The 12,320-nt window shown below is 40.3% G+C and overlaps 1 protein-coding gene across 2 annotated transcripts in view; it reads right to left on the bottom strand.

Moving 5' to 3' along the window:
• The window catches only part of SPAG6 (sperm associated antigen 6), a 73,793-nt gene that overhangs the window by 34,503 nt on the left and 26,970 nt on the right, over positions 1-12,320 (bottom strand). For both annotated transcript variants that reach the window (XM_027122100.1, XM_027122099.1), the window contains exons 5-6: positions 2,255-2,460; positions 1,199-1,372 (exon numbers count right to left, since the gene is read on the bottom strand). In XM_027122100.1, the coding sequence (XP_026977901.1) occupies positions 1,199-1,372; positions 2,255-2,460 (380 nt within the window). The remainder of the gene's footprint in view (positions 1-1,198; positions 1,373-2,254; positions 2,461-12,320) is intronic.

The raw sequence follows: 12,320 nt of genomic DNA, 5'->3' as shown, positions 1-12,320 counted from the left end.
TTCCTTTGCCAGCAATGATCTCTAGCTGACTGCACTCCAGTCTTGAACAATCTCAACCAGATAAAGATGTTGGGTGAAATAAAGAATGACGACTTGGGACTTCCCTGGTGGTCCAGTGGCTAAGACTCCGAGCTCCCAATGCAGGGGGCCTGGGTTCAATCCCTGGTCAGGGAACTAGATCCCATGTGCCGCAACTAAAGATCCCCCACGCCACAACGAAGATCCTGTGTGCTGCCACTAAGGCCTGGTGCATCCCAATAAATAAATAATTTAAAAAAAAAAGAATAAGGACTTAAAAGCTTAGTGAAATGAAATTGATTAGTGAAAATATGCACAGAAAAAGACATAACTTCAGAATCTACCCAGGTTCGCTTCGTCTCTATTCCTTTCCCACCTCACACCTCAGAGCAGGAACCACTGTGCAAGAGCAGCTGTTAGAGCAGTTACGCCAGGTCAGGGGGCCTGATGGTCTCTCCCAACCTGGAGGGGCACCATCTCTCACTACGCCCAGCTGACCTAGAGTGACAGGACAACAAAGGTCCACGGTCCCTACAATCTAGAAATGGAAAGCAGAAAATGATTAAAACCTGAGATTTCAGACTCAAACTCCATTGATATAACCCAGTGGTTCTCAAGTGGGGGCACTCTTGTCCCCTAGGAAACATTTAGTAATATGTGGGGACATTTTTGATCGTCACAACTTGGGGGAGGGGCGCTACTGGCATCCAGCGGGCAGAGGCCAGGGATGCTGCTAAACATCCACCCTACAGTGTACAGGACGGCCCCTCACAGTGTACAGGACGGCCCCTCACAACAAAGAATGACCTGGTCCAGAATGTCAACAGTGCTGAGGACGAGAACCCCTCACAACATGTGACACTGTCCCTGAGCCCTGTGAACAAACGGATGTTTTACTTAAAAACTAAAACTAACTGCATACTGTTGGGTTTTTTTTTTTTTTTTTTTTTTCGGTACGCAGGCCTCTCACTGTTGTGGCCTCTCCCGTTGTGGAGCACAGGCTCCGGACGCGCAGGCTCAGCGGCCATGGCTCACGGGCCCAGCCGCTCCGCGGCATGTGGGATCTTCCCAGACCGGGGCACGAGTCCCTTGCATCGGCAGGCAGACTCAACCACTGCGCCACCAGGGAAGCCCCATACTGTTGTATTTTGAAGCTGTTTTTTTTTTTTCCTTGTTTTACCTCAGGTGTATGTTTTGCAATCTCTCTAATTAAAGTGGAAGCATTTTTCTTCACGTATTCATCTTTGTCCTTCAGACAGGTAAGTACAGCTGGAAAAATCTCTGCTTCAACCACCATTTCTGCTAGATCCACAGAATGTTTCGCAATCTGACTGAGAGCTGAAAGGATCTGACGCTGTTGAGCAAAAACCAAACCCAAATGTTACATAGACTCCACTGTGGAGTTCAGACATAATTTAAACAGCTTCGTACACACTCAAATTCCTTTATAAAGAGGAAAAAACAATCACACATCCAACATAATCTAGGAGTCTCGAGGCATTCACATCCTAGTCTTCTTATACCTCAATACTCAATTTCTTAAATTCCCTCATATCCAAGTTAAACATCTTAGTTCACACTATTGACTATTTAAATCTCTTATCAGTTGAGGCTGGTCAAAGAATATGACCCTGGGATGAATACTATTTCTTAATTACGCAATACTTAAATTGTTAATTGACGATAAACACAGTAATGTAGTACAGTAACAATCAAGCAGAACTAACATTTTGGGATATTGCCAATATCATTTGTAAAACTTTACATTGCTTAATTAATATTGACAATTTTTAAATCTTACAGAATATAACTATTAGAATATAAAAGTATAATTGGTGACTATCAACTGAAAATTAGATTTTAGAAAGCTATAGAAAAGACTAATGTAAATATGGCAATTCTTACAGGAAACTTAAATATAACAATGGGCTAGAAAACCTTTAGGTCCCTTCTAACCCTGAGATTTAATCATTACGTGATTCCTTACTTTAATTATTAGTATTAATTCTGATGCTACTTCTAGTTTTCAGCGTTGCACGTACTTTTTCCCAGTCACATCTTTATAATCCTTACAGCACAGTTTTCACATATTAAAGGACCAAATACACAATATTTCATATCTGTTTTCCATGATAATTTACTAATTATTTAAAAATGTATAATATTAATCTGCACACATTTCCATCTTCTTAGATTATCAGAATCCTGGATTGTTTGTTTCTTTATTTTTAACTACCTTCAACTTAGCATCAGGGTTCAGGATCATCTGGGCTAAGTGAGCAATTGCTCCTGCGTCCACCACTGTCTGTGCCAACTCTGGAGAATGCTTTGCAATATCACTGAGGGCCGAAGCAGCAACCCTTTTCAAAGCAATTTCTGGCTCTTGGATACAGAGCACTAAAAGAGGAATGGCTCCCGCGTCCACCACAGCTTGTGACAGCTCTGTGGGTCCAAGAAAAGTAATTAAGTGAGTATGGGTGACTGACCCTTGTACAAGCCACTTTTCACCCTGACAGATACAGCAAAGGGAAAAGGGGACGGTGTACTTCACTGTCTCGACATCTGCATTTCTAATCAGGCTTCCTGGTTTCATGAACCATGTGGACCAATCCTGAGCTGAAAAGAATACAGGTCAATAGATGGACCTCCATTTACATGAACACATTTGAGGTAGATTAAGCTGAAATGGCTTCCTATTCTTTTTTTTTTTTAAGAGAGTAAGCAGATGTCAGCTGTTTAAGCTCTGACAATTCTGCACTTCTCAATATGCAAGCATTTTATGCATGGTTTACAATAACAGAGAAAATTAAAGTACCAAAAATTTACCAACCACACTAATTAGGCAGTATTTTGTGCTATTTACATGAGTAAACATTAACATGAATCTTGTGCCAATAATGTCGATTTTTAAATTCCTTTCATCTTATTGTACTTTTAAAAGATTTTTTTTAAAACTTTGTACAATATTAAAAGGTGTATTTTCATTGTACATATAAAAACACTTTCAAAAATGAGAACTACAACTGAACAGGCTTTAATATATATAAATGTTAATGTAAGATAAAGAAATAAATTTATCTTAAGCATTTTACATGTCAGAAATAGTATCTTTTGTATATACATGTTGATTCACTTGTGTGCCCAAAAATAACAGCTATAAAAAATAACACATTTTAAAATTATAGAGAACAGGAGACAAGCAGGCAGACCCATATAATATATGTGTAAAAACTGTCTGTTGAGAAGCATAAAACAGTGCATAGTTACAGATTCTACTCTCATTGTACTCATGGCCTTTCTTGCTGAATCACATATACCCATTTCTATAATCTCTTTCTTTCAAATTATGCTCTCATTTTCTCAGATTTATAGCGCCTTGGCAATTTATATCTTAATAGCCAAGCTATCAATTCAGCATATCTCTTAGTCTTTAAAGAAAATACAGTCTTTAATTTTTCAAAAGATTGGTAATATCACATTTTCTAAAAGGAAATAATGTTAGAAAATACAGGTTAGTGTCCAACACTTGTTTTCCTTCAATTATTATAATTATCTTAAAAGTCCCGATCTTGCATAAACGATTCATTCATTCTTTCGTTAAACAAGTATTAATGGAAGGTTATTATGTGTCAGACTCATTCAACACGGGTGCAGATGACACACTTCTACAAATTAACACTACACTGATTAGCAAATACGTTTCAATTAAAAAACCCAAGTGTGAAATATGAAATACAATGGGAAGTTCACCTATTTATGTATTTTCACTTTTATACAGTTTCTAAGAGTAAAGAATCTGCAGTAAACAACTGTTTAAAAAACAGTTAATATGGGCTTCCCTGGTGGCACAGTGGTTAAGAATCTGCCTGCCAATTCAGGGGACACGGGTTCGAGCCCTGGTCCGGGAAGATCCCAAATGCCGTGGAGCAACTAAGCCTGTGCGCCACAACTACTGAGCCTGTGCTCTAGAGCCTGTGCTCCACAACAAGAGAAGCCACCAGAATGAGAAGCCCGTGCAACACGAAGCCTTTGAAGAGTAGCCCCCGCTCTCCACAACTAGAGAAAGCCCGCACACAGCAACAAAGACCCAATGCAGCCAAAAATAAATAAAATAAATAAGTTTTTTAAAAGTTAATAAACTATTAATAAAGTTAATAAAACTATTAATAAAAACAAAGTTCTTTTTAAAAAAATTTATCATCTTTGTAATTCCCATACATTTTATGCTTTCCTTGAGTGAGTATCGTATCCTCCTTTTCCTGAACTCTATAATATTAATAATAAAGCAAACTCAGTTCTTCTGACTTGTTACCCATTCCCATCCAAAGCTGTTTTCCATTCTTTCTGGATCAGTGATGCTAAATGAGGGGAAGGCTGGGGAGGGTACCAAAGAAAGGTTTGCCTGAAGGTAATGAAGCTTCCAGGGACCTGGATGGGGCCTAGCAATTTTGTACTTGCAGTTTCATATACCTTACATCTCCAATTTATATGGTCCTACAAAACCCAGCTCTGTTCTTGGGTGGCACACATTGTAATTCATAAATGATACTGTTCTACCACTTTCATTCATATATTGGGTATAAGACAGTGTATATAAAGGTAAGAGTATAATAGACCTAAATAATGCACACCATACTATATTACACATTCCACAGGCTATTTCATCCTGCCTCTGTCACTGCTCTTTTTCCTGTGGTATATCCTTCTCCTCTTTCCTACCGTTGCTTCCTCTGGTATTTCTGTGCCAGTCGCTGTTGACGTCTACCCCATAGCCTTTGTCGGTCAGGGCGTGGGCTTGTGAATCAATCCTGGTAAATGGGACCTGAGCAGAAGTCAGCTAGAAGCATCTCTGAGCGGTTTTCCTCTGTAATAAACAGAAATACACAGGAGGAAACACCGCCTCTTCTTTGCTGGACATGGGCACATCTGCCTGCAAATGACATCTGGAACTCCTACAGCCATCTTGCAACTATAACAGAAGAAATTGCCAATATGCTGAGGATGGCCGAGTACAAAAATGAAAAACATCTGGGTCCTCCAAGACACTGTTCAGCTGCATAACCAACCTTGGAACTGCCCTGACTCTTCACTTTGTGTCATGTGAAATAAAAAAATGTCCTCATTGCTTAAGCCACCTGTAGCTGATATTCTGTAACTTACAGCCCCAAACATATTGATACAATTCTGTCCTCTCTCAGGCTTGGTGTATGTACTTATTTTCCTCTCCTTTCTGGTCACTGAGTGTTCATTATGTGCTAGAAACTTGGCTAGATCTTGGGGAAGCAGAATAGAGTAAAAACGTTGTTCTGTTCTAGCAGACTCTGCTCAGGGTAAATACGTGAACAGACCACAGCACAGAGTGGAGCTGGGAGTTGGGTGCATGGAGAGTTTGGGGAAACACACATGGGGTGCCGTTTTAGGCAGTGCTTCCCATCCTCCTTCCTGCTCCCCTTTTCTTCTTCTCTCTACTTTTCTACTCTAAAAAAAGTGGTAGTAACCAAAACACATACAAAAATCTGGTACATTTAAAAGTTACTCCCTATAGGAGAAATCTCAAAGAATTCATTTTTAACTCTAATTTGGAAATGAGTCTGGGTTGTTTAATTAATTATTAAACTTAGGAAATCAAAGATTGATATGTACAGATGCTCATAAAAGGTTTGACCAAGGAAAAAAAAGAGCCAATTAATTTATCTTCAGTGCCTGAAAATATCTTAACCTCATTTTTTTCCTTAACCTCATTTTAAATTTTAAATGAATCTTCAAAAAACAAATTTTTTAAAACTACATCTTCTTTTATTTATGCAAGAACATGTGCCATAATCATATACTGTTAGGTAACCAGCAAAATTAGAAGTAGTTACGCAAAAAATAAAAAAAATCAGAGAAAGAAGGCTTTATGTTATACTAACATACTAACAAGATTTAGATGGGGTTAATGGTACTATTGGTGATATATTTTCTTCTCTATTTGACAAATTTTCTTCAATGTGATTGTTTTTAAAAAATAAAAGAAATATGAACATGTCCTTTGACCACACATATAGCTACTGCTGTGGCTAACTATACTAACATTACTATTCTAAAGAAAAATAAACACTTTAGCTTATTTCTCACTATGAAAGAAAGTTTCTTATTTTTAAAAATGGTGGGAATATGTCCCCTTGAAACAAAATATTAGGAAAGAATGCATAATTATTCTTTGAAGAATTACTAATATATACTAGAAATATTATCCATTTACTTTTTCACACTTTCCCTCATCTTAATTCATGCCTTTATTACAGTTAAAATATTACATTTTTTTAAATGTTAAGGCTTATTCATTTTTAACAATTTTTTAGACTTCAAATTGTCAGTAGAAATAAAACTATACAATAGCACTTTCCTTATTCATAAATAATAATTAAAGCCATTGATTGCATGCATGTAGACAACTGGTATACAGTCTGCAAATCTGATGGTCAGCTGTTTTCAGTAAAGAAATAGCTAGTTCTCTTTGGCCTCCTGAATACCTCACTGCTGAGTGAAGGAATTGAGGCAGCCACCTCTATCGGACCATGACAAGCTCAGTACAACTTTAGATTTAATTTTTAAAACAAAAGGAGACACAGAAAAAAGGGAGGACATTTAAGATCAACAACATTCATAAAATTACTAGTATCTAAAGCTGGATGAATGGAATATTTAGGGATGACTTTATGTTGACCAGAAGGGAAGAGCACAGAACGGAAAGTCCATCAGCATATAATAGGCACGGCTGTAACACATAAAACTAGGTGCGTCAGGCAAAAGTGATTTTGCTTTAACAGTGCTCACAATGGCCTTAACCCCTCCTCTTAATTGTCATGGTTAGTGGTTTGTTTAGATCAGGAGTGGTAAACACAGGGCCCAGGCAAGTAATTAAAATAAGTGAAGCCAGCAGGTGTAAGAAAAATAACTGAGTGGGAAGCACAGTAAACTGCAAAACTATATGCACCAGCTCCAAGGAGCAGCAGCCACTCAGCTTCAGCCCAGCGCGGCCACGTAGGAATATAGGCAACCGTTGTCAGACACTTGGATTTTTCAAGAGAAGCCAGACGTCTGATTTTTAATGTGAAATTGCCTGGTTTTTAAGTGTTGGAAACTTAAAAACACACTGTGTAAGACAACCTAGTGCAGGCTAAATAAAACACGTCCATCATTTTACAACCCTAGGCTCAAACCTTACACCTTCTAAAACGAGCTATGGGGACTTTCTGGATGTAGAAAGGTGACATTCTTTCTACATTTGATTCTTGAAGACACACTCTAGAGTCATAAAGGAAGAACCACTATAGTGATTACATAAGAAAATTCAGAGGTGAATTCCAAGAAAACTGATGAAAACCTAAAACTTGGCCTGCAAAAAAAGGATTAATCTAAACATATATTATGATACTCCACTAATTTTTCTGCTCATAATGGAGATGTAAGAGGGAAGAATGTGAGCAAAATTAAGTGATCCATCATGAGAACTCATAAAAAGGACTCAAAATGAAGAGGTTCTCCGAAAGGAAAAAAAGGAAGGAAAAACTATATATATATTATATATATATATAAAATATATAATATATATTTAGCATACTAATTCAAAAATAATTAGGCAAATCAAACACCTCAAAAACTCTAATTCCGGGGCTTCCCTGGTGGCGCAGTGGTTGAGAGTCCGCCTGCCGATGCAGGGGACACGGGTTCGTGCCCCGGTCCGGGAAGATCCCACATGCCGCGGAGCGGCTGGGCCCGTGAGCCATGGCCGCTGGGCCTGCGCGTCCGGAACCTGTGCTCTGCGATGGGAGGGGCCGCGGCAGTGAGAGGCCCGCGTACCGCAAAAAAATAAAAATAAAAAAAAAATAAAAGATAGGCTGGTTTTGCATCTGGCTGTAAAACACAGCTATATCACTTCAAAACCTTTGTGAAATAAAACGGGTTAAAAAATACATTTAAGATTTGGCTGTCACTTATGATGTCAATCTTATGTTATATAATCATCCCATTCAACCAAATTTTTCATGATTTGGTGAAATTACAGTAAAAACAAAGATGGAGGTGTAATCGCCAAAACTGGTTATATACTGACCATACACCAGTATGATTTTAGGAATGTCACTTTTAAAGTGGAAGAAATTTGTCTAACCCAGCTGTTTACAACTGGTTTAGTTACCTACTGCTACACCAAACTTAGCTGCTTGAAACAGGAAACGTTTATAATCTTACAGCTTCTGTAGGTCAGGAATCTGGGAGCGGCTCAGCTGGATGGTTCAGGCTGTGACCTCTCACTACGCTGCAATCAAGCCATCAGCCAGGGCTGCAGTTACCTGAGGCTTGACCGGGATACACTGGGTCTACAGGATCTTCTTCCCAGCGTGCCCACGGGAGTTGGAAGAAGGCATCAGTTCCTCCCCATTTCTGGGCTCTTTCATAGGTAGCTCATGATGAGGCTTCCCCCAGAGTGAGTGATCCAGAGGAGAGAACCCAAGACAAAAGCCATAGTCTTTTATCCTCTAACCTCAGAAGTGACATGCCATCACTTCTGCTATATTTCATTGGTGCAACGTGGGCGGAGACTGCACAGGGATGTGACTAGGAAGAGGAAGGCATGGAAGCCAGCTACCAAAAAACCTTTATTCTACACCAACACATCTGAGAGAGGCAATATCCTTCTATAGGGAATGATGGCTCACTGGAGCTATAATTCTGAGCTGAGAAACTGATATCTCCAATCGCATGTCGGAGTGAGAAAAGGTGGTGGGAATTTGCATATTATTATGAAAAAATCTAATGTATGATTTTTATTTATCCCCCGCTCCCACAAATGTCATTTTTCCTACCCATTATCTCCATGCCACCTCTTTCCACCCCATCTCCAGAGCCATCGGTCTAACCCTTACATATGGATTGAGTGTCTGAGAGATGTTAACACACATACATACATATGCTTTGAAGGTTAAATAATTCTAGCTTTTTTAAAAAGTCACGTGAGTCAAATAAGCCATTGATCTGGAGTTAACGGGGCCTTAGTAAGAAATTACAATCAGCTGGATGGATGGCGCACTTATACAAGGCTCAAGTATAAAAAACAGCTTCAAAATACGGAAAGGAAAAGTCAAGAAGTGGAGACGAGAGAAAGAGAAGGTGGGAAGTGGTAGAGTTGGGTACGGCCTTGGAAGAGCATAGGTAGCATAAGATACAAAGCCATTTTTAAAACCCTGATTTTAGCAGCTTTTAGTTTTATACTTTACTCAACAGCTGAGACTAAGCTGAATTGGAAAAGGCAAAGTTACAGAGAGGGTCTGGAGTGCTCTTGTATGAAGAAAATAATAAATTACTTGGAATCAGCTTTTTACAAAATACGCTTTTTGTATCTAGACATGTTTCCATTCACTTCTACTTGCTTTATAAAATATTGCAACAATCGTAGTTTCATTCCACCTACAATCTGCATTCTGCTGGGGGGAAAAAGAAATCCTTAGATGGCAAATGCAGATTTTATTATTCAAACTTTCGAACTTCACTGGCATTTGTTCTTTGTCCCAGCCCAGTTTTAGGCAAGTCCCTGCCTTCGAGGAGCTCAGGCTGACGGAGGAGGCTAAACAGTAAAGGGTTAGCAGTGCCCCAGTGGAATTCTCTGCAAGAACACACAAAGGACAGAGGAAACAGAAACGAAGCACTGGATGGTTAGAAAGTTTACAGGGTGTTTTTATACAAGTGGTCCCCGGTCAGCAGTTCTCGGGGTGACTGCCTCTGGGTGGTTAATGAAGCTACCTGTGGGCCTCCACTGTCCACTTATATTCCTGAGGATGAGCCAGCCCAACACTGTTAATAACTGCATGATATCCCACTGAGTAAATATTCCATAATTTACTTAACCTCTCCCCCCCACCCCAGCTACTCAGGACACTTAATTGTTTTGTTTGCTTTGGGGCTTTGCCATTCTTAAGTTCAGTACAGTGAACTTCTTTGTGCATTAAGATTACGTTTATTTATTAGTTATCCATTGCTACATACAAAATGACCCAAACTCAGAGGCTTAAAGCATCATTCCTTATCTCATATTTTCTGTAGGTCAGGAATCCATGAGCAGCCTAGCTGGGGGATTCAGGCTTGGAGTTTCTCATGAAGTTGCTGTCACACTGTCTGCTGGGGCTGCAGTCATCTGAAGGCACAACTGGGGTAGGATCTGCTTCCAAGCTCACTCGTGTAGCTGTAGGAAGCTCCGGTTTCTTGCTGGTTGTCAAAGACCTTAGCTCCTCATGACATGGGCCTTTCCACAGGCTGCCTGAGTGTGTCCTCATGTCACAGCACCTGGCTTCCCTCAGAGTGAGTGATGAGAGAACCCCACAACAGAAGGCTCGATCCTGCAGAGCTGGTCACCTACTCTCAGAAATGACAGACCATCACTTCTGCAGCATTCTGGTGGTAACACAGACCCATCCTGGTACGATGTGGGAGGGGACTGTACAAGGGTGAGAATGCCAGGACGTGGGATCTCTGAGGGGCATTTGGGAGGCTGGCTACCACGGGTCCTACACTGATACAAATATACTCTACAGGTTAGACAAACATACACACATTCACACATATGTGTGTGCACGTATGTGTTTAGTTAAGATAGAGGCACAGAGGTGAAGGTCCTGAGGGGAAGAATGTTGACATTTTTTGAGGTTCTTGATATTTTTAGATTAAACCACATGAAACTGCTATTTTTGTTAAGTCAAAACCAATCAAATATAGGTAATTTCATAAGGTCAACCTAATATGACTGCAATATTGTTTTCCAAAGGGGGTTATCAGTATGTGGCCCCATCAGCAATGTGCGAGCCTGGTAGTTTGGCCACTTATAAAGTACATTTCAGCCCTTACATCAGTAAGTGATTGCTCCAAGTGGACTCATCATTTACTTCTCCCCAAATGGTAAGCTTAGTTCCATATTCCTTAACTTACTACACATGTACTGCTCAGTTACACTGATTAATAAGCATGAATATTAAGTGTGACTTTTTGAGACCACAGCATCACCACTACATTGCCTTTTTGTTTGTTTGTTTTTGTTTTCTGGGGTTTTTTTTTGCAGTACACGGGCCTCTCACTGTTGTGGCCTCCCCCGTTGCGGAGTACAGGCTCCGGACGCGCAGGCTCAATGGCCGTGGCCCACGGGCCCAGCCGCTCCGCGGCACGCAGGATCCTCCCGGACCGGGGCACGAACCTGCATCTCCTGCATCGGCAGGCGGACTCTCAACCACTGCGCCACCAGGGAAGCCCTACATTGCCTTTTAACAACAACAACCCCCACCCCTACACACACAAAACACAGAGTACAGGCACAGGAACTCTAAGTCAGTGCTGTGAGATGGGAATGTGAGCCACGTATATAATTTAAAATTTTCTAGGGAATTCCCTGGTGGCGCAGTGGTTAAGAATCCACCTGCCAATGCAGGGGACACGGGTTCGAGCCCTGGTCTGGGAAGATCCCACATGCTGCAGAGCAACTAAGCCCATGCGCCACAACTACTGAGCCTACACTCTAGCCCGCAAGCCGTTAACTACTGAAGCCCGTGGCCCTGGAGCCTACGTGCCACAACTGCTGAGCCTGCGTACTGCAACTACTGACACATGACATAGAAAAGAATCAGGCCAGCGTGCTCTGTCTGGATTTCTTCCTTACATTATCTATTTGGTAAACGGGTTGTAATCTACTCGATGTTTCTGTAGTATCAGAATGAGCCAATTCCTGCAAGCACTGCTCATCTGTGGCTGCAGCAATCTCCTCTCCTGACTGCTACTGAGCTGGAAGGGAAATTTCCCATTTGATTTAGGATATAAATGATATCCCTGAGAGAAAGAATAGTCACACATGTGGAAACCAGTCATCAGGGATTAAAAACAGAGGTATCTGGCAAGACTGTCAGATACTACAAGGAGCTTAAAATGAAGAACGATGAGCTTTCATACACTTGCCTTTCTCACATTATAAAAAGGAAGACTCTCTGAAGGGTTCTGAGTAATTGCCAAGCAGTTCTGCCATAAATGGCTGTCTGACCAGAATAAATCGTTTAACCTCTCTATTTCAGTTTCCTCACCTATGATATGTTAATATTATATATATATATAATATAATGTGTTAATAATTAAAATGTTTTAGAACACCTAATCAAACGTATTCCTCTTTGCCAGGACTGAGAACAGCCAAAGTTTATTCTGAGACAGCAAAGGTTTACAGGAGGCAAAGTTTACAAGAGACAGAATTTTTAGCTAAAGCTCCTAAACAAACACTGAAAACTTAG

Source organism: Aethalodelphis obliquidens, unplaced genomic scaffold, assembly GCF_003676395.1.
Source record: "Aethalodelphis obliquidens isolate GAN/ISIS:26980383/991018 unplaced genomic scaffold, ASM367639v1 scaffold23, whole genome shotgun sequence".
In the NCBI taxonomy this organism is placed as follows: Eukaryota; Metazoa; Chordata; class Mammalia; order Artiodactyla; family Delphinidae; genus Aethalodelphis; species Aethalodelphis obliquidens.
The sequence above is the reverse complement of the archived record's forward strand: the minus strand, read 5'-3'. Positions and strand labels throughout refer to the sequence as shown.